Source organism: Anomalospiza imberbis, chromosome 8 (genome assembly GCF_031753505.1).
Source record: "Anomalospiza imberbis isolate Cuckoo-Finch-1a 21T00152 chromosome 8, ASM3175350v1, whole genome shotgun sequence".
NCBI lineage: Eukaryota > Metazoa > Chordata > Aves > Passeriformes > Viduidae > Anomalospiza > Anomalospiza imberbis.
In genome coordinates this window covers 16,031,931-16,053,514 of record NC_089688.1, presented here as the reverse complement: position 1 = coordinate 16,053,514, position 21,584 = coordinate 16,031,931, and the positions used below count along the sequence as shown (strand labels likewise).

The window sequence follows — 21,584 nt, the reverse complement described above, 5'->3', positions numbered from 1 at the left end:
AAATCTTAAACTTGCATTATCACCTGTGATATTTTGATGAGGAACTGAGAGAGACTGCTGCTTGTGGGCTCTGTTTTCCCCTCATCAGCAGTAGGCTTGCAAGGTGGAAACACCTTACTGGGAGTTCTGAGAACACACCGCAGCTTGTAGAGCACTTTGGACTTAGCTGTGTGTTATGACCACCACCATATTAGCATTGGCAGGGCACCAAGAGAGAAGAGAAGTGCCAGTAAATAATTACATTACTGTAACGCCATGTGTTTAATGTGTAGTGATCTCTGTGATCAGAGCTGAGATTATTTATTCTGGCTTGCCTTTTAATTTAGGTATGTTCTGTCACTCTAAATATTTACATTTACAAAACTGAAGGTTGCCTAAACTTTAGGTTCACTGAACTTTAAAGGAATTATTTCAGAGCCTTAAAGATTGGTATTATTTCCCAGCATTATTTTGTCTACTTTAGTCTGTCCTCTTGAAGAGTCACTCTGCCATTCTCTCTGAAAATAGAGACTAATAGTCATTAAAGCAACTACCATAAAGTCAGTGAAGTGAGTTGATTTTAAAGAAGGTGGTCTCATGAACATATAAAGGCTTAATTTAATGTCTTAAGTCAAGACTTACGATATAAACACTGACCTGGAAACTAACTTGTACTTTGAATTATAAACATGACCTTCACATTGATGGAGTGTACAGTGTAAGCTCTGAAGTTGCTAACAGTAAGAGAAATAATTTTAGTTCCTTTGTGTTAGTAACTGTCTCATAATTTCCTGAGTTGTTAACAGGGAAAGGCTAATCTTAGTGGCATTCAAAATATGTGTTTCAAAGAGAAAGTTCAGACTTATAAATGTGAAAAAAATTAGACGAAACATCAAGATGCTCCAAGGTGCAGGTAGAAGATAATCTTGTGCATGGGTAAAGCTGCAAAGCTGGAATTCCTTTTAATTGATTTTATTCAGAGACTAGTAAGGCTGACAGAGGTTGCAAAATCTCTAGTAACTTTTCTGATTTCTTTTCCTTTCTTCCCCAGCTCTTTGTATTTATGGTATGGCTTTATAGACAGCACCAGAGAAGCCAGGGGTGAAGAGATGTGCTGCTTTCTAGTTCAAGGTGGAGTACTTTCAACATTAGTGGTCCAGTCTACTGTTAGCAGAGGACCTAGCAGTTTATGTGCATTGACATAGCTATAAAGAAGGTAGTTCCAAAGTACTTTCCTACTTAGTGTTACAAGATCATGACTCTTCTCATGACTTTTCATGAATTCAATATAGCAGAGACTGTTTTGGTATCCATCTGGTGGTATATCCGAACTCCTCCCGTCCTTAGAGTACATCATGCAAACTCATGCCTGTTGTTTGTGCTAATGGTTATTTTTGCTCTTTCTTTTAAAAGATTTAACCTCTGGGAGAGTGCCCCTGCAGATATATTCAGGGGACTTGATGGTGGGAGAAACAAGTGTAACTTACCATACTGACATGGAGGAAATCAGCAATCTGTTGGCCAATGCAGCCAACCCTGTACAGTTCATGTGCCAGGTAAGGACTCTAGCAATCAGCTGCTTTGGAAACCAGCTCTTTCAGAGGCTAGACAAGCAGGCATAAGCAAAAGTGCTTGCTATGAAGTAGCTCTTCTGAAATGAAGAAATGCAAGGTTATTTAGGGATTTTCACCTAACTCTAATATCCCCTTTTATTGAAAGCATGAGTGTTTTTTCTTTCTCTGGAGCACACAGCTGACTAAGATGAGTCAAGTTATCAAACTAAGAAAAAAATGTGGTCAATCAACACCTACATTTAGACCTTGATGACTTCAAAATGTTGGAATGACAGAACTTGATATAACAGAAAGTATCATAAAGAAATAAAACGTTTTGGAATTTGTACCTAGGTGTTATTTTTAAAAAGTCAATTGTAGCAAAGATTCATATTAGCCAGCAGAAGCAGAGTAACACAAAATGATTCGTTGGTTCTTAACATTTACTTTTTCAATGTAGCTGCTCAGTTTTCCTATTCTGTTTTGCCCAGCTGAGATACCTGAACCCTATTAGAGGGGTAAAGCTTACACAAGGATGTTTTCTGCTGTGTTTCCCTGTTGCCTGCCTGCGTGTTCCTGATCTGCCATGTAGTGGAAGCCTACAGAGTAGCCTTGTTAGTCACCAGGATACCTGGGGCAGAGGAGACTGTGTTTCCCTTGCTTTTTAGTTCAAGTTGTGTAGCAGTTGGTATTGGTTGATGCCTCTGCTTAGGGAGTACGCCTGCTTTCCAGTGGTAAAGAACCAGTTCAAAAGCCAAACCTAGCATGTGTACAATTCAAAATGGCCTAGTGCATACTTTAAAGCAGGATTGACATTTCATTGGAACACTTTCAGAAGTAAGTGTATACCTGCCAAGAAAGTAGGAAGCAAGTTTTCTGTGCTTCCAGTTGCATGAGTGACTTTCTCATTGTGCTTTGTCTTGTGGAGTATATAGGTCTCATCTGTTGAGTTTGTTGATACTCTGTTTCTGCATCAGGAAGCTATCCAAGTTCTTTGTTTGACCTGAACATTTCTACCTTTTGTGTTTATACCTACTGTTTTCTGATTGTGCTAAATAATAAAGACACCATATAAATCTCACCTAAACTGAATCTTCAGACTCTACCAAACCAAAAGTGCTTTCCATTTATCTGTAGGCCTTTAAAATTGTGCCATACAGTATAGAAGCCCTGGACAAACTATTGACTGAGTCACTCAAGAAGAACATTCCTGCCAGTGGTCTACACCTTTTTGGAATCAACCAGCTGGAAGAAGAAGATATGACAGCAAGTAAGTTCAAAGATGCTTGGTTTATTTTTAGGTTTTCTTTGTATCAGTTGTTTTACCTTGAAGCACCTTAACACTGCAGTGGGTGATACCTGCACAGGCTGTCTCAAAAACCTTGGATCTCAGCCAGGAAGCTAAATGTCTGATGATATCTATAGAAAGGGAATTGCCATTTGAGTCAGGTGACCCTTTTTTATTACATGTATCATTCTCACTTCCCTGCGCTGTGGCAGATGGTATATAGACCGCTTCAAACCAGATTGAAAAGGTGATGCTCCCCAAATGTCTCCCAAGTTTTCTGCTTTGTTCTTTGCTGTCTCATGTGCCTTTTCTCCACAGCCCAGTTCTTTTCCCTAAACCCTATAACTCTGATACACAGCGGGCACTGAGCAGTTGAGTTGGTATGCTGTCTTTTTGTAATGATGGTCTAAAAAGTCCTTGCAAATCTGTAATCCTACCTACATTTAAGCAATTACAGCACCATATTCCCCACTAAGGTTATAGGACTTAAGCCTGGAGATGCACGAGATAAATTGTGCAGTTGGCTCGATTTTGAAACCATATATATACTTCCAGGGATTTCACAGCTGCTTTGGTCTGTGTGTTTGCTGTGTCTATTTTTCACCTACTGGCTCTGTTGCTACTAGAGAAAAACTTTGGTTCTAATGGGCTCCTGTTCTCACAGATCAGAGGGATGAGGAGTTGCCAACACTACTTCACTTCTCTGCAAGATACGGGCTGAAAAACCTTACTGCCTTGCTGCTTACGTGCCCTGGAGCACTGCAGGCCTACAGCGTAGCCAACAAGTATGGCCACTATCCAAACACCATAGCAGAAAAGCATGGCTTTAAGGATCTCCGCCAGTTCATTGATGAATATGTGGTAAGAGGAAGCTGAGCTGTCTTTCTGCCTTGTCCCACACTGGGTGCAGGCTCTGGCACCAAGCTTGGCACTTAGTGTTACTTGAGCAGGAGTGATGGGGTGATAAAGTGTGTTGTGGTAGGGTGTAGAACACAGACATCTAGCCACACTGAAAGCTTTCAGGCTGGAAGGTTAGGTGTGTCTCTGGAGCCAGGGAAATTCCTGGGGCTTTTACACAGAGCAAGTAAGATGGAAGCAGAGATTGCCATGCTGGCTTCCATTGCTCCATCCATCTAATGAAGTTTCTGAGGAGATGTGGTGAGTGCCTAGTGCATTCTTCTAGTTCTGATCTTGGGAAAGAGCCCCTTCATCCAGCTTACTTTAGGGAGTAATATGGGAACAGAATATGTTTGGGAAGATACAATTTGAGGTGCTCTCTCATTAGTTGTAGTATGGGCAGGATTGCTTATTAGCTCATTCACAGCTGATCTGTGTATTCTGCCTGTTCCACTTGATACCCATTTCTCCCTACATTGGTACAGCTGTCCATTCCCTATTTGTTCTGTCAGGGATCCCAATTCACAGTTCCTTTCTATTTGAGCTAACCCCACCCCCAGAAAATGCACTCTGACTCTTCCAGATTATGACATGGACCTGACTCCAGCTGCACCAGGCAATTGTTTCTGTGTAGTACTTGGGTATGCATAGTTTCTCCTTTTGTTTCAGTTTGAGCTGTTTCTGGCATGTATGCTTCAAAATAACAAGGAGCTCCTTGATTCAGGTCACACTGACCACATCTGAATTCCATTTGCCTTTGCTTTAGGTTGAAAAGTTGTGTTTAATTGTCCTTAACATTGTCTGAGTGCTGGGTGATAGATCTGCCAGCTTTAGTATGGTTCTGCCAGCCAATTACTGTAGTGTTGAAGCCGTATTTAGGAGGCATGGGTAGTTCTTGGACCTGGGCCTTGCTTCTTGACATTATACATTAGAGCTAAATAAAAGTCATTCCATATTCTGAGATCAGGAGGGCGACAGAAACTGGAAATTGTGGGATCACAATCTTTGCATCGGGGTAAGTGAGAGATGTGCAGGAAGTCCTTCCAACCTCTCATTGCAGTACTGTGCTCCTCCCATATTCTCTCCACCAGCACAGTGACAGCTGTGTTAAGAGCAGGTCCTCCTTACTGACCTGCTGAAGCTGTCAGTGCAGCACAGTACAAAGCACACTAATCATCTGCAACAGTGCAACTACTGCAAGGTAGAGACTACTATTAGTAGTATGGATGTCTGAAAATTTCATTAAACCCAGTTATTCACCTAATTTTTTTTCTGGCAAAGGTTCCTCTGCACCTCTGTAAAAGCATTGCATGAACTACTGTCGCTGACACATTTTGACTGTGGAGGGAAGCATGTGTAGACAGCTTTGACACATGCCATGTGGATTGAGGGCCCATGAGTCTGCATTTGTGAATGCAAGAATATCTTGTAGTATTGAAACTGTTAAGGCGGTGCTTGTGACATAATTGGAATTTGGGAAGGAGGATGGGATGAAGTTGTACATTTTGCTTCCTTGTGTTGTGATTTGGTGAAGCTCTGTCTTCCCCCGCCCTGCTCTATGTTGCAAATACATAAGAAAGGATTCTGCTCTCCTGTGAATCAGAAGTTGCCTGTATTGCATGAACTGCTGCCTGCTGTGAGGTTTCCTGTTAATATCACAGAAAAGGGTCTGTGTACTCCCACTCTGGGTGTTACATGCTGCTGCTAATGCCAAGAAACTGAAACTGAATCTACATCAAAGCTAAAACTTTGCTATTTTGCAGGTGCTCTGCATGTGATAAGCTTTCTCCCTTATGGTTAGCTATGCAGGCCCCAAAATAGCCTTTGATAAGCATTTGTATTTTTAGAATGAACTGCGCTTATGTTCTGGGAGTTTGCAGGCATTGGGTAGGACATGAAAGTGATGGGGTGAGAGGCTGTAATGGCTACTCAAAATGTGTCAGCAGCCCTTGTTTCGCCTTTGTTACCTATTAATACAACATAGATCTCAAAAGTTTGACCCAGACAGCTGTTGTGGGGATTTAAGTCACTTGGAAGCCTCAATCTTTGAGAATGAGATGTCTTCAGAGGATTTTTCTATCACTGATGACAAAGTGAGATATCTTTTGCTTGATTTTATTCTTTAAATTCTTTATTTAAAAGAGACTTTTTTTTTCTCACCCTCCTTCCTCTCCAGGAAACTGCAGATATGCTAAAGAGTCACATTAAGGAAGAGCTGATGCAAGGCGAGGAGGATGAGTCTGTATATGAGTCCATGGCTCATCTGTCCACTGATCTGTTAATGAAGTGTTCCTTGAATCCAGGCTCCGATGAAGAGCTTTATGAATCCATGGCTGGATTTGTCCCGGGTGCCCCAGAAGATCTTTGTATGTATATTCATAGAGTTACAGAACCTTGGGAAGGTTTGGGTTAGAAGGTACCTCTAGAGCTGACCTAGTTCAAGCCTTCTGCAATGGGCAGAGACCTCTTTAGATCAGATTGCTCAGACCTGTCTCTCTTCCACTCAGTAGCACCTCAGTTACAGCTTCTCTGCTCTCACCACAAGGAAACTATGCTGCAGTTCTAACATTGGCAGACTGACAAAACTGTACTATACCTTTTCTTAATTGATAGTGTACAGGATCAAAAGCTGTTTCTTCAGTGTTTTGAAGGAGGACTCCCTGAACCCTGAGCAAATAAATTACATATAGAAATGAGACTAAATTTTCTACTATGTCCTGCTTTTTCCTCCTGAGACCTACGAACCTTGGAACATTCTGACACTGACAGAAAAGAACACTGTCAGATGTGATTACTGACAACTGGGAAACTTAAAAACAAGAGCTGAGATTCTAGCTCAACAACTTGAGAACAAAAGAAAGCAAACATCTAGAAATCTGTGTATCCAGAAGATTATAAGTGAAAAATCATTATTCTAATCTGATTGGTTTATTGCTAAAAATAGAGCTAATTTTGATAAATATGCATATGTTTAACTTTTTCACTATTGCATTAATATTCTGTGAGGCCAATTGAAAATACCAAATTAAGTACCTCTGTTAAGAAATTGTAAATTTGCTGTTCTTATTCACCTGTTTCATCTGACTTAATCCCACTGATATATTTTATGTTTCTCATAATGAGCAGAGAATTTAGCTTCTTATATTTTAAGTATTTCCTTAAAGGTACTTAAGGACTTCTAGTATTTCTGCAGTTTTTAAGTGTGCTGCCTCAGGGGAAAAGCTTTCTTTTTGAAACACTTCTGCTTATGTGCTGTATTGGTCACTGACAGTTTTTCTCCTCTTTTAGATGAGATTATACTATAAAACACATTTTTGTTGATTATGAAGTCCAGAAGATTGTGTTGGTTCTTTCCTTGAAATCATAAACTCTTTTCTGCTAGGTGTTGTTGGCCGCTGCAGGGATAGTTTTGCTACCAAAACCAGGAGTATTCTGCTTTCGGTGGAGATAAGCAGTAAATCAGGTTGGACTTGTAAGGAACAAAGCTGCTCTTGTTTGCAGTAATGAGTGAGAGTTTCTGGATGCTTGGTAGGTCTGCCTGTAATCAGTGCACCTCTGAATGGGGATTGACTAAGGCTGTGGAGGGTTAAAAAACAACCTCAACACTACTAAGCCAAACTCCCCTTCTTCCAAGCCTGAAATGCCCAGATCTCCCAGAAACTATGCATGGAATTTTCTTGCAAATTGAGCTCCCTGTAATTTAGCACTTTTGAAGTGGACTCTGAAAAGCCTCTCTTTCCTGCTTCTTCTGGAGTTCTAGTGTGTTGCTTCTGCACACAAAGCTCCGCTGCCTTCCGTTCAGGAGTATTTTACTGAAATTTCTGTTTTCCTTACCTGTTAGTCTTTGCCTGAAGAATATTAACAGCTTGTCTGAACAGTGCAAAAAATCTACCTGTATCATAACACATAAGTTTAAATTGGCACAGTTCTCAGCACTTTGATTCTCTCCAAGTGTTTCAATATAATTTAGAATACCAGCACACAGGCAAACCCTCACTGAAATTAATGGGAGTGCTGGCTGGTTTAGAGCTGCCATCATAAATAAAGGATTTAAGCTTTTGTACTGACTTGAAGGTTTGTGAGGATGGCTCACTAGGGAATCATAACTAACTTCACTTGAAGTACTTTTTCTAGGAATTACCTGTATGTGAGTAGATATGGCTGTGGTGTAGAGGATAATACCTGGGCTATTTTAGGTGTAGCCATACTGTGGCAGTGTGCCCCTTTATTGTGATCAAGATGTGCTTCCACCACAGTTTTTCAGAGACTGATCAAAGGAAGGTTAGATACCACAGGGTCAATTTTTCTGGTAGGAAATTCTTTGAGAATAAGGTAACAGAGGACTGAAGCCATTGTAATGAGTTAAAAGTATTTCATATTCTCACATGTGACCCAGACTATCTAGTTTACATAGTAGTAGATCTATGACATAGAAATAGATATACCTCAAAAATTCACTTATATCAATAAGCCTCAGCAATCCATTTATATCACTCTCGTTTTTAATATCATTAGGAACATGGTTACCAAACATTTTATTTTAGTTCTAAGATTAGTTTTAGCGTTGCGAGGTCCACCTTTTTCTTTAAAATCAGAACTCTTTATGTCAAAACACTGAATTAACAAAGTATCTTATTTTTTGCTGTCGGTCCTTTCTCAATACTGAATTATCATCTGACCCTCTAAACACTTTCCAGATCCAAGTAATTAACTCAGCTGACTGTTTTGACTTTATTCCAATAAATAAAACAAACACTATCTTATGTGTCATGGGGAAATTACCTTTAATGTCTTGTTTTTCCAAGCCACATGGTATCCTCTCTGGAGCACTGTGCAGAGGTCAAAACTTCCACCTGGCCAACACACACTCAAGAACAGCCAAAACTCAATGCCATCTTGGAAGCTTTGTCAGAACTTCTCAATAGCATTGTTAGTCACCCTGAAGTGTAAGCATCAGGCAGCTGGAAAAAAATTGTGCAGAGTGGACTGAACATAGCAACTTAGAAGCCTTTTTCAAGGAAAATGTCTGGTCATTTGGCCAGCTTCTTTGATTGTCACCATAAAGTAAAGGTCCAGTTTATTATGTCATATTACATCGTTCCATGTATTGAAGGATATAATTAACAGATTCATCTTTCTGTTTTTTTTTTTCCCAGATGTAGAGATGCTTCAATCCAAACCAGACACTCCAGTTGCTGGAGATGAAGTTTCTATAACTACAAAAGACTCAATGCTCCGCAAGTTTTTAGAAGGTGAGACCTATTTTGAGGGAAGGATGGCAGTAGCACAGTTAAAGCAATTAAACAGAGCCTGAGAGTTCTTCATGAACTCTTAAGGATAGAAGATAGCCCATACAGTTTGATTTTTTCAGACAAAGGACTAATTCTCTATAGTACTTTGTAGACCATCACACATAACTTTTGGAAGCCATTGGTCTGTTTGATTTGTTCACTATTAAAGTATGTTAATTAACTGAAATTAATTAAAACTAACTGTTCCTCAAATTCTTAAAGAGAGTTAGGAGTTTTTTCACTATTTCTTTAAAAGAGATAGTACAGGCATAGTGGCAAACAGTTACATGCTACTAGATGTTAATGACTTTATCAAGTCCTGTCATGAAGGTCTTTGGTACAGTTAAGGCACTGTAAAACTAATGGTTTTGGCTGTGAAATGGCCAGCTTGGTAAGAATGTGGTACATAATGCATCTGGAGGGAACCAGTGTTCAGTCAAGTGGCCAGGTTGCTATTCTTACAAATTCTGCTCTGTTGTAGGTGGTAGCATGGATGTGCCAGATTCTGAGGAAGGAGGTCACGAGCAGTATGGTGAAGACGTGTACTACTCAGTGGAACAAGACCCTTTTCCACAGGAAATGGCTAACAGACCTCCTGTTCCTGTTCCAAGACCAGAATCCAGCTCTCCACAGCCAGACAATCAGCTGTACATCTCCAAAAGTGAGTTGGCTACCAGTGGAAATGTAGACCAGTAAACTGTAGAATGGCATTGACATGGGCTCCAGTTGCCAAATAAATGCCAGGATCCCTGTATTATTTGACTGTGGAGTTAGGTTACCTTTGGGATCCAATTCCATATATGTTTTTTCATCTTTTGCCTAGTCTGAAAGTGTGGGGATGTTATATCCCAAGATCTTGGTCTAAGCCTGCTCTTTGTTAAAGCAGTAGCATGACAGATTACCCCCAAATGGTATAAACAAATCCAACTAAGTAGGAAAGATCCTGACATTATAAGGACACAATCAAGCTAATAAATTAAGACATTGCTGATCTGTAATGGTATCATTGATTCAACTACATGTGTATAGGACATGATTTTATACCTCAGTACCTAATGCTGAGGTGGGGTTTTATTGAAATTGAAGAAGATTGTTCCTCCTATTTCATTAGGCAGCTTTGAAAATCTAGGTCATATATCATGAACATTCTAGAAAGAACCACAATGGCATGTGAGAGAGTAATTTCAGTGACTTCTTCCCACTGTGACAGGACTATGGAGAAGTCATGTCCAGATTTCTCTTAGAGGGGGCTGAGCTAAAATTCTTTGAGGTCAATAGAAAGGGAATTCTGCCATGCAAATCTTTTTCTTCAATGGACTTAAAAGGGTAACAGAAGCTGTAATGCAGTGCAGAATTGTGTATGCTTGCCATATTCATCCTTGCTATTTCTGTCTTCGTGAGATGCATTTCAGTATCTAAAGAATGTTTCTTTTGCAGTTTTTGCACAGAAGGCTCAAAGACCTGAGAATCTTTATGTCCCTAGAGGAAGGGTTAAGAAAGGTAAGGTAGAAGTTCACCCTGAAAATCCTTTCAATAATCCAGAACCAGATCTGTTATGGTAGCTTCATTTGTGTGAAATATGACAGAATAGACTGTTTTGCAAAGCTCTGGGGATAACTGTCCTCTATGACCCAATCTTTTTGACCATTTGTGACACTGGAAACTTCTATAAGTGCAGAGTGTGAGGGGAGCACATCTCATGTCTTGGGAACTCTTCTTTATGTTACAAATGAGTTAGAAATTGCCAGCATCAGTAGAATGAGTTTTCAGTTTCTGGGCTTAAACTACACAGATTACCTAGATAGAATCTAGCTTTGTGACTGCTAAGGTAAAAGCTCTGTTCTGTGAATTGCTGAGGAAGCAGGGTGCTTTAAGGAATTTGTTTTGTGCTCTTCACTTAAGCTCTTCTCTTAAAAATATAATTTATCCCTGGGATGTATTTGTGTATGAGGCCACCTCCCAGCTGGGCTTTTAGACCTGATAAATAGTAGGATGGCCTAAGAAGAAAACACTTCTTAGGAAACACTCAATCTGTAATACCCTTTTCCCCTTTTTTTCTTTTTTTTTTTTAATGTTTGCCGGATGAAGGGTACTTGATCTCTTTGTATTCAGTGAGGAAGGTAGATCCACAAGTTTAATAATATTTTTGCTGGTGCTCTCTCTTCAGAGACAATAGTCAGGCCTGTAAGGGACCTGTCTCAATCAAGTATATATGACCCATTTGCTGGAATGAAAACCCCAGGTCAGCGGCAGCTGATTACATTACAGGAGCAAGTGAAAATGGGCATCCTCACTGTGGATGAAGCTGTACTTCATTTTAAGGAGTGGCAACTGAACCAGAAAAAGAGATCAGAATCATTCCGGTTCCAGCAGGTACAGACTTATGCTACTGTTTAAGAAATATAGCTGTCTCTCCAGGTATATATCACAAGCTTCTCAGCATGGGTACATTTTTTTCCTGGTTGGAGCAGGAAGACTGCTAACTTAGCTAGCAGAATTCTCTCCTGCCATGGGGGAGCTGTTCCCAGTAAGCAGCAGGCAGTTTTACAGATCTGTTTGTCTTGCAGTAATCTTGTCAGTTTTTGAAGATCTGTATACAAGGAATTGGATCAAATCCAGTTGGCTAAATCACCTTTCTAGAGGTCACCTAGCACCTACCTTAAGGCAGGGGACTTCTGTGATGAACATTTAACTTGTTGGTTCTCATCCATTTCAGATCAGTGAAGACTGTGTCCCAGATGATGTATTGGCTGTAAAGCCCTAGCTGGTAGATGGACCTGATTTCTCCAGCTGTTTGTTGATGGCTACAGGACTGTTCGCTGCAGCTGGGCAAGGCCTAGCAACGGTCATTAGTAAAAGCAGAGTGTTTGGGTGCCTTAACAGAAAGAGGGAGTCAGTTGGCAGTAGTGACATAATGACTGGTAGAACTATCAGTTATAGTTGAAAATTTTAATTTTCAAGTTAGAGTGAGGCTCCCTCTTTAAAACCAGTGCCTGCTTCTTTTGGAGCCTTTTGTTCATGCTGTGGCAGTCTGGTCTCCAGTGGGTGACATTGTTTTGGAAGTTGTCAGAACAAAGGCAAAGCTTTTCTCCTCCTGATTCTCACTTGGAAAGGTCCTCTTTACTCAGAAACAGTCAGAGGAGTCCCTTCTTCTACCAGAGAAGAACACAGTGCTATTTAAGTAAATAGATGTAGAAGAGATGAAGTGGCATGCTCTGTGCCCCATACTATGAGCAGCTTTCAATGTCTCTGCTCTGAATTTTGCTTCAGCAGTTGTTTCCTCTGCTTTTCAGGGGTTTTCTCCACTCAGATCTGTACATATTTCCCTGCTGAAAAAAGTTGTCTTTTTTTCTCCCTACCTTTTTGTACTCTAAGGTATAATATGCTGCCACACAATGGTGAAGAGTCTTTGCTTCCAGTTACATTTCTTCATTGGGGATAGCCTGAATTCTGAGTTGTACCTTACACTCTGGGATGCATGGCAGTCTTCCCTGTCCCTGCAGTCAGAATAATCTGTTGATTAGTACAGAAAGGACAGTGCAGTTACTTGATTGTGGGTCTTTTTTCTGTGCCAGTGTCACAATGCAAATAGAAAATACAGGGGGTTGTAAACCCAATTTGCTGATTATGTGCCACTGCGCGTATGTGAACTTGACCTTAACATACATAATGAACATCAGAAAAAAACTTGGCTTCTGAAAGGCACATGTGGGTTTCTGGAAGGAACAGATTAAAACCTGTTGACATGGTTTGGACTTCAGCCAGGTCTAGCAAGCTTTGTTACAGCTTGACTGCAAAGTTAGCTAAAATATAATACTGGTTTTGTCAGAAAGCTGTTCATCTTCCTTTATCCAAAGCCCTGAAAAGAATATCTTTTGATGTTTTAAGGAAAATCTGAAACGTCTACGAGACAGCATAACCAGGAGGCAAATGGAAAAGCAAAAAAAAGACAAAAGTGCAGGTAACAGTCTTTGATTCTGATATTCTCTAGTAATGAAGCAGCTAACCATATTAACAAGATCTTCAGGCAGATATGTGTCCATGTGTATTGTGGTTCTGTGATATTTTAATATGCACATCCATGTGCCATTTGTCAGAAACTTAGGGAAGTTGCTTTGCTTCTCACTTCTACAGCCAAAAAAAGGATGACCCCATCTGTGGAGTGCATCTTGATTCAGTCATGTACAGTTATGATTGTCCTTATGCAATTGTGTTTAACTCTGTCCTTAAGTGCAAAACTCTCCCTTGGAGGCTATAATCACATAGACCTTTCTGAGCTGTCCATTTTCCCTTCCAGATTTGGAAATTACAGTACCCATTCGACATTCTCATAATACTTTGGGGAAAACAGAATGTGGAATATATGAATACACCCCCAGGAAAAATGTTTTTCCACCAAAAAAGGAGTTAAAACGAGGAGACTGGAAAACAGAAAGCACATCCAGCACAACAAGTAAGCAACCTCTGAGCATCACTGTCCCTACAGGAAAGCTGGATGGAACACACTTCCCAAGCCTTACCCTGGAGTCAACCCAGGGGATGGGACTTTTGTTCCTGAATCCCAGCACTGACAATGCCACCCCAAACCTTGCATGCCTCAGACCAGCTGTTCTCAAAACTGTAAAAGCAATTCCAGGTGCGCATCAAATGGTTTGGGCATCTTTTGTCTGCATCTCTGTAGGAGGAGAACCTGAAAGCTGAGCAAAAGATTCTCTTGAGCCCTTCTCAGGGAAGGCATACCACCTGTTTTCAGTTCTTAAAAGTAGATGGTAGCTGCTCCCTTATTGGGAAGGATGCTCCCATTCTGTGACTGCCAGCAGGCTGTGTGCTCTTCTGGCCTGAAGGGCTGGAAACCAGTCTCTACATGTTGTTTCTTCAATTGTTTTACATAAAGGACAGCATTTTTCATTGGTAACTGTGGGACCTCTTGAGTGACTTGGGCAGTCTGCACATTTTTATTATCTTTGCTTTTCATTACGTTTAATTTGTGCAAATTAAATCCCTGCATTCTTGCTCTTACTGCGAACTGAGCAATTAATGAAGAAATCATTTGGGATCACTTGGGTCCTTTGAAAGGAAACCTGACTTCCTGTGAGGTTACCACCTTTGTGACTCTTGGCAAGATGCAGCTGGCATACATCCAGAATAGGTGCCAGAGGCAGCTGGCTGAGCCAGTAACTTGCATACAAGCACATGTGAGAGAAGCGTTAACAAGTCTGCAGAGCTCTCTGTATGCAGCCTGGCGCTCTTTCTCACGATGTGATGGTGAGAATGCACCCTACCACAGTATTTAGCACTCTAAAGTGCTGCTGTTTATACCAGCTGATGAGACTTACCAAGGTAGCAGGGAGGGACTGCATCATAAGAGAAAACCTCTCTAGCCACCATTTCAGTGTACAGGTTTCTGAATATTAGTGTCCCAGTATTTCACAGCCTTATAGAATGTTATCTATTTAGGACTGAAACCAGCCATAGCAGTGTAGGATATGTTTGTGTGTTGCTCTCACCTTTGGAATTGGCATGACTGACAGAAAAAAACAATCCCTACTCTGAGTCCATAACAGTTTAATGGGTTTGCATAGATGGGTGCTGAAGGTTGTTTGAACAAACTCGTTTTTAGCTTGGAAATAGACTAGGAAACATTCCTGTGATGATTTGGGATTGTTTTAAGAGGGGGTAGTAAATAGTTATTTATTTGGAACAGTAACTTCTTAAGCAGTCACTCCAGGAATGAATATGTGACAGTGCTCAGAGCCATCTATCTTCATGAAGTTGTTAAAGATATGGGGACTGATAATTTAAATGTACACAAGTGTTGGGTGTGTAACCCTTGTGAAAATATTTGCCAGACTTTCCAGATGATATTGGCATTGCATCTTTTCAGTTAGATTATGGTTGTGAGTATTTAACCAGAAGACTGGACAAAGAAAGATAAGGCAGAAATCTTCTAGAAAGAAAGCATAATTGAATGGCTTGGTCCTGTGGTTTGTGTTGTATGAAATGCTGTTGTTTGGATCTCAAATATATGAAAAAAACAGTGAAAATAAATTAAACAAGCATTAATTATATTTGTAAGAATTAAGCATGAGGTTAGAAAGAGCCCTGAGTTAGGTATTTGTAGTTAAATCACCAGGGTTTATTAATCAGTTTTTCTCTCGCTTCCTCCAGGTAGTGCAAGTAACCGCTCCAGCACTCGGAGTATATTGAGTGTCAGCAGTGGGATGGAAGGGGACAGTGAGGTAAGCTCTCACCTCTGCTATACTGTTCTGCTGTCCTTAAGTATATGTCTTTGTTTTCATGCAGAAAAAAGAGCTCAGAGCTGGCATTGCATTTAGAGAAGTGCTAAAACATAGCCACTTCTTTTGTGAAGATACCAAGGACCAGATTCTGCCATTCTGTAAACATTTATCTTCATTTTGTAGGACAGTGAAGTCCCAGAAACAGCAAGGAGCCGCAGCCCAATTCCTCACCAAGCAGAGAGGCTTCCTTTCCCAGAAAGGCCTCCCAGAGTGCCTCCTCGAGGTGCAAGCAGGTAAAACTATAATGCAGCTCAAAATGTGTGCTTTCAGTGAATCCTTATGGAAACCTTGGACAGAAAGCAAGGCAGTTAGCAAAGGCAGAAAGTGAGTGTGTTTTTGAACAAAGTCTACCAGACTGCTATCTGTCAGCACACAATGTTAGGAATTGTAAGGTCATTGTTTCTCATCTGTATGTGGAGGAATAAGTTTCCTAGTTGGTAACAAGGCTATTGCAGTGCTGTCCCTGTAGTTCATGCACAGCGAGGGGCAGCACTAGTGAAGCACACAGTGCTTGCCATAGTAAGACTGACCCAGGTGGAGTTACATCCTGTCCTTGGCAGAGATTTAGTACCTGACCCTCCTGAAAATAATCCTCTTGGAACATACAAAGTGTAGTGCAGGGGGAAGTTCTTCTTGGCATTCTCTTGGACTTTTTTCTTTCTACAAAGTTCAGATCTCTCCAAAGCATATATGTTTACATGTGTTACTGGCCTCTAAGAAAGAACTGCACTGGTTTTATAGAAGGTGTTGAAGACATTTGATCATAAACTTAAATAACTTGTAAACATTCATTTAGTCCAACCAGTGCCAGTCTATGAAGTCTATTCCCCAAAAGTTCTCTCAGTACAAATACTAATAAAATTCTCTAACTCTTAAAGCAGCAATTGCCACTGCGTGGGTGCAGCAAGGTCTGTGTCGTTGGCTTGGCTTTGGCAAGGAAATAGCTGGAATTTATCTGCAGTTAGCTTGAAAAAAGGTTTTGAATCTTTTGATCTCTTCCTATTGCATCTTCATGTCAGGAGAAAGCTACCATACTATCAAAGTTTTACTCCAAACAGCTATTATAGCATCTCTTTCCAGTAATAGCAGAATTACTGCAGCTTAAGGACAGAAGAAATAGCTCGGACAGGAACAGTGCTCTGGCAGCTTGGCATCTGCTCTGTTGCTCAATCAGCCTGTTTTTCTTGTATGACTACTGATTGTACAGTATGCTTACATATGATGTTATTGCAGAAATCTATTTTCTACTACTTTTACACACATTTTCATTATCTGTCTTTTTATAGGCCTGTAAGCTGTGAAGGCTTTTATCCTCCACCTGTGCCCCCAAGAGGTCGCTGAATCTTTCAACATCTGTGGAATATGAGATTTTTTTTGTTTATATATGTGTTTGTACAGATATTTTTTTGGGCCGTGTTAAATTATTTATAAGTGGGACCCAAATGGTTTCATCCTCCCAGAAGCTCTGGTGACTTTTCCCATGATTTTCACTAGGACTTTTTGGTGTTCTATAACTTTTTTTAAGTTGGAAGAATTTTGGTGCTTTGGAGCTTCAAGAAAAGGTATCATCATTGGGAAGAACATTGTGTGTCTTGGGAGCCCTGCACCAACATGAAGATCCCATTTGATCAAGAAAGCACATGTGTCCTTTTAGGAACTAAATCCTGATAAGCATTGTTACCAAACCTCTCAATACAGTCTATCAGGGCTTGACTGGAAAACATGCTTGAAAAGTAAAGAAAATAAGACGCTTGAAAAATGCTCATTACAGCAGGAACAGGTGAATGTACTACTGCTTGGCATAACATTTTGGATATAATTATACTGACCTTTCAGAAGGTGTAGCATCCCCCTTTAGCAATCATTAAACTATGGGGAGGGAAACTGAAGATGCAGCTGTAGTTTCAGGCATTGCTGTCTCACTGCCGCTGGATTAGTAAGAGATCTCAGTAACCAGCAATCACTGCAAGACTCTCACCCTATCAAGGAAAAAAGGAACAGCACTAAGATGGCTTTACTCTTGGATGCAGTCATGTCTTTCAAGCCTCTTACAGGCCAACTGCGATGCACCTGCTTAGCCACCAGACTGTGTGTTCCACATAGGTTGGATTCATCTAGTTGCTTTCAGCCTCTTACATTTCAATGTATGCAGCCCCTGTATCTGTATTTTGTGTGGGTGAGCATGTGGTGTGTATTGCTTCCAGCCAGGATGAAAAATGCACTAAAACTGAAAATCAGAAGAGACCAGAGAGGAAAACAGCATGCATGCAGATTGCTGATTACTTAAGAATATACTTGGGAGGGAAAATGGAAAGGGAAATTTGAACAGTGTTTTTGATGCATATTAGTGTTCAAGGACTGAACAGATAATAAAATTGCTTGTAAAAACTTACATGGCCTGGCCAATTGTAGGGGCATCAACCAATCCACCACACTCAGGTGCCAGCTGGCAGGCCTGGGGAAAGTGTTTGTTCTTTGTACAGCATGCCCTGCAAACCCTGCTGCAGCAGATGGCTCTGGTTGGCCCTGGTGCTGACTGAGAGACTTAAGTACCGAATAAACTGAAGATGCTGAAGCCTCCTGTCTCCCAAGGGTAAGCTACTCTATTTTGGACTGAGATGCATTGACTAGAAAGAAACATATGGTGTTATCAAAACTGTCTAGGTTTTCTTTTTTTAGTCTGTATGTGTGTGTGTGTAATACAAGCACGGCTTTTGCATGGGTTTTGGCAATTATCTCTACAGGGACTTCGCTCCTACTGAAACAGCGCATGCACTATCTCCTGAATCTCTGGAAAAGTCTTCAGATGAAATATACCTCGTGAAATATGTTCAGGGAAGGTAGAGTGAATGTGTGAAACCACAAGAGGAAAAGCTTTTAGCATAAGTATGACGGTAACAGGGAAATCTGTTTTTGGCATCATTTCCACAAAGCATGGATGAGATGGAACAGCATAGAGTTCCTGCCTTCTGCTCATGTCATTTGTTGTATGTCTGCTAATTTGTTGGCTCTCTTTATTTGAGATGGTGTAGTGCCCCCCCTTTAAAATAATATATAAGATAACTTTTGAAATTTTTACTGTAATTAATTTTAAAGTTGTCTGATGAATCAATGTTCAATACCATGAGCGTTTTGTATTGAGGGCTTTGTTTGGTTTTTCTTACTGTGGACTTGTACTTCGAGGTAGGTCCAAGTCTGGAGGCAGGTTTCCTCAGAAGGTGGGCTTCGTCTTAGCCAGCACTGACAGAAACCTTATCCTGAGCAAGGTCCAGGTGTGGCTGTGCCACCTCAACGCCTGCCCTGGGCCCCTGCGGCTCCGTGTGCTGCTGCTGCTTGTGTGAATGGCGTAGCGAATGAGCCTGTGTATATCACAGAATCACAGAACTGATGAGCTTGGAGAAGACCCATGAGAGCGTCGAGTCCAACCTCGGCCTGAACAACACCGTATCAACTCGGCCATGTCCGGTCTTTCCTTAAACACCTCCAGGGCCAGGTGATCCCACCATCTCCCCTTCCAATATTTGATCAGCTATTCTGTGAAGAAATTGCGCCTAGTGTCCAAGCTTGGCCCCCTTTCCTCTTGTCCTGTCCCTGGTTGCCCGGGAGAACAGACCGACCCCCGCCTCGCTGGAGCCTCCTTTCAGCAGTCGTAGAGTGGTAAGGGTCTTCCCTAAGCCTCCTCCTCTCCAGGCTCAAAAACCGCAGCTCCCTCAGCCACTGCTCCCAAGACTTGTGCTCCAGAGGGTGCTTGTACACAGCCCTGCGTCCCGCCGTTCCCAAAGACCTTTCGATTACTTTATCGATCAAAACGAAATACCAATTACAATTCCATCTGGGAAGAACGGCGCTCCCATGCCCTCCTGCTGGCCGCGCTACGCCCAAGGCCCGCGGGGCGCTGTGCGCCCGCCCGCGGTCCCTCCAGGGCTCCGCCCGCCCCGCGGGGCTCCCGGAGCGCTCCCGGAGCGCCCCCGCGGTTCCGGCGGGCGGGCGGGTGACGTGGCGGGCGGGGCGGAAGTGGCGTCGGCGGCGGGCGCGGGCCGGTGCCGCGGCGGGGCCTGCTGGGGACGCCGAGGCCCGAGATGGCGGCGCCCGGGCTGCTCCTGCTGCTCCTGCCGCTCCTGCCGCTGCGCGCCCGCGCCGACGAGCACGAGCACACGGTGAGGCGGCGGTCGGGCCGGGGCCGCGGCGGCGCGGAGAGCGCGGCTCGGTGGGCGGGAGGGACGGGGAGCCACGGGCCGCGGCCTCGGGGGGAGCGGGCGGCTGCCGCCCCGCGGGGCTCCCTCCGCGCCCGCTGCGCTGCTCGGGCTGTTCTGGTCGCGCCGGCCGAATCGGGCCCCGCGATCTGGTTCGGCGCTCGGGGCAGGGCCGCCGGGTTCTCTGATCCGGTTTGAACATCCTTGTGCGGCCGGGCGGGGTGTCCCACCTTTTCCTGGAGCAGATAAACGCCGCGGCAGGTACGCGTGCTTTGTTTGGAGAGCGCTGTTTGCTCTGCCCTCCTCTCGGGAGGATGTTTGCTCTTGCTTCAGGGCGCGAGTCCGAGCCGGAGCGCGGTTCTGACAGCCCCGCGGGACAGGGGGTGACAGCTCCCCTCGGGAAGAGGCAGGGATAGCGTGGGAACGGGCTGGGCAGTGAGAGCAGGACGGGGACGCTGCCACGGACCCGCAAGGAAAATGGGTGTATTAAATACTACTGAGCTGAGCGCTCACGCGTTGGCATGAGAATAGTTTTTCTGAAGTGCTCGCAATATTACTCAAAAAGAATCTCTAGGAAAAATATACTAGTGCTTCGTCAGTTTCTCATTTTACATCGGAGTGGTGTTTCCCGTGGCTTTCAGTGTGAGAAAGTGGAAGTTTGTGTGATGAGCTGAGATGTGATTTTGGAACGAGACTTTCCTAGAAACCATTTCTGTTTGCTGCAAGTGGAGTGTATTAGAACGTGGCTATGATTAAACCCTGGGTCTCTCTGACTATCAGGACTTTTTTTGCTCTGGAGCAGCCTGGCTGGTAAACACTTGCTGAGTTTCTTAACGTACTTTTCTCAGGGTGAGATGTGGTAAAGCTTACCAAGTGCTCTTAATAAAACAGATAAATAGTATTGATAGTTTCTGTATACAAAGTAGTTAATTAGTTGCCTCATTCCATTTATTTTTGAGGACTCTAAAACTGATTAGGATTGTGTTTATTTTTTTAAAGGGAAAGGGTTTTATTGGTGCTGCAGTTAATGACAGAAAAGTTAATCTAATATTCAGTACTTTCAAGAAAGAGATATTCTTTGAACTGGTTTAGGTCCCAGTTTTGCTGCTGAACCTATGCTTTAGAGTGAGGCTTCTGCTGAGGTGAGATGGTTTTCAGCATGGCGCTGTGTTTATTTTAAGGCCTGGTTGACTTGGGGGATTATTCATTATTAAATTAATATTGGTAATCTTCTAGGGAAAAAAATTAAAGCTGTTACTGAATTTGTTTGGGTTTGAGCTCTCCCTTCAAAAGTGATTTCTGATGTTTTTAAGGTCTTCTGTATGATTACCTAAGCAATTACCTGTGGGAATCACAAATTCCTTTTGAAGGCTTGTAATTTTTTTCATCTGAACTACTCAACTCTGAGAGATTATAAGTCTATTTTGGTTTAGTGTTCTTGTTCACATGGTGTCCAGTTTATTAACTGGATAGGTTATGTGATAGGTTAGGAATAGTTGATCTAGAAAGACAGTTACCTTTTTTTGGAAGGCTGTCTCCTTGCTTGGGTATTTTGATATTTTAATCTTGTGTGGGAGATTGGAGTGGTAGCATTAATAGCATGAATGAAGCATGGCCAGGGTTTTGTAGTAGTGTACTGATGTTAAGATAAAGAACCTAAAGGAAATATTCCTTAAATACTGCATTTTAATGAATTTCAGTTTTAAATACTGATGTTAAGATAAAGAACCTAAAGGAAATATTCCTTAAATACTGCATTTTAATGAATTTCAGTTTTAAATATGATTTCAGCTGGGAGATTAATTTTCTTATAATCAAAGTGCTTTACTACATTTTGAAGGCTCTGCTCACTTTTGGAGAAGTGGAAGGGAAATTTAGGATTTGGTAATCTCAAACTAAATTTTCACTGACTTTAAGACTCGAGACCTGTTGGTAGGCATACACGTCCTTCTCCTTATCCTTCCATTTCCTCCGTGTGCAGTTCCCTGGAGGAAGGTGTGCTGGTGCATCCTGACACAGCTGTACAGGGTGTTGTCAGTGCTCAGCATGCTGGACCGACAGAAGTGCTGCCTTAAGCTTTTAAT

The 21,584-nt window shown here is 42.1% G+C and overlaps 2 protein-coding genes across 4 annotated transcripts in view; both read left to right on the top strand.

The window, feature by feature from the left end:
- The window catches only part of PIK3AP1 (phosphoinositide-3-kinase adaptor protein 1), a 38,823-nt gene extending 20,935 nt beyond the window's left edge, over positions 1-17,888 (top strand). For all 3 annotated transcript variants that reach the window (XM_068197462.1, XM_068197459.1, XM_068197461.1), the window contains 13 exons: positions 1,393-1,535; positions 2,670-2,802; positions 3,485-3,681; positions 5,894-6,083; positions 8,874-8,969; positions 9,490-9,669; positions 10,446-10,508; positions 11,176-11,381; positions 12,897-12,969; positions 13,306-13,461; positions 15,177-15,247; positions 15,431-15,540; positions 16,594-17,888. In XM_068197462.1, coding sequence (XP_068053563.1) covers positions 1,393-1,535; positions 2,670-2,802; positions 3,485-3,681; positions 5,894-6,083; positions 8,874-8,969; positions 9,490-9,669; positions 10,446-10,508; positions 11,176-11,381; positions 12,897-12,969; positions 13,306-13,461; positions 15,177-15,247; positions 15,431-15,540; positions 16,594-16,648 — 1,673 coding nt within the window. In that variant the 3' untranslated portion in view covers positions 16,649-17,888. The remainder of the gene's footprint in view (positions 1-1,392; positions 1,536-2,669; positions 2,803-3,484; positions 3,682-5,893; positions 6,084-8,873; positions 8,970-9,489; positions 9,670-10,445; positions 10,509-11,175; positions 11,382-12,896; positions 12,970-13,305; positions 13,462-15,176; positions 15,248-15,430; positions 15,541-16,593) is intronic.
- A 1,433-nt stretch (positions 17,889-19,321) lies between these two features.
- The window catches only part of TM9SF3 (transmembrane 9 superfamily member 3), a 44,882-nt gene continuing 42,619 nt past the window's right edge, over positions 19,322-21,584 (top strand). Inside the window, exon 1 of the mRNA XM_068197458.1 lies at positions 19,322-19,464. Within this exon, the coding sequence (XP_068053559.1) occupies positions 19,387-19,464 (78 nt within the window). The 5' untranslated portion in view covers positions 19,322-19,386. The remainder of the gene's footprint in view (positions 19,465-21,584) is intronic.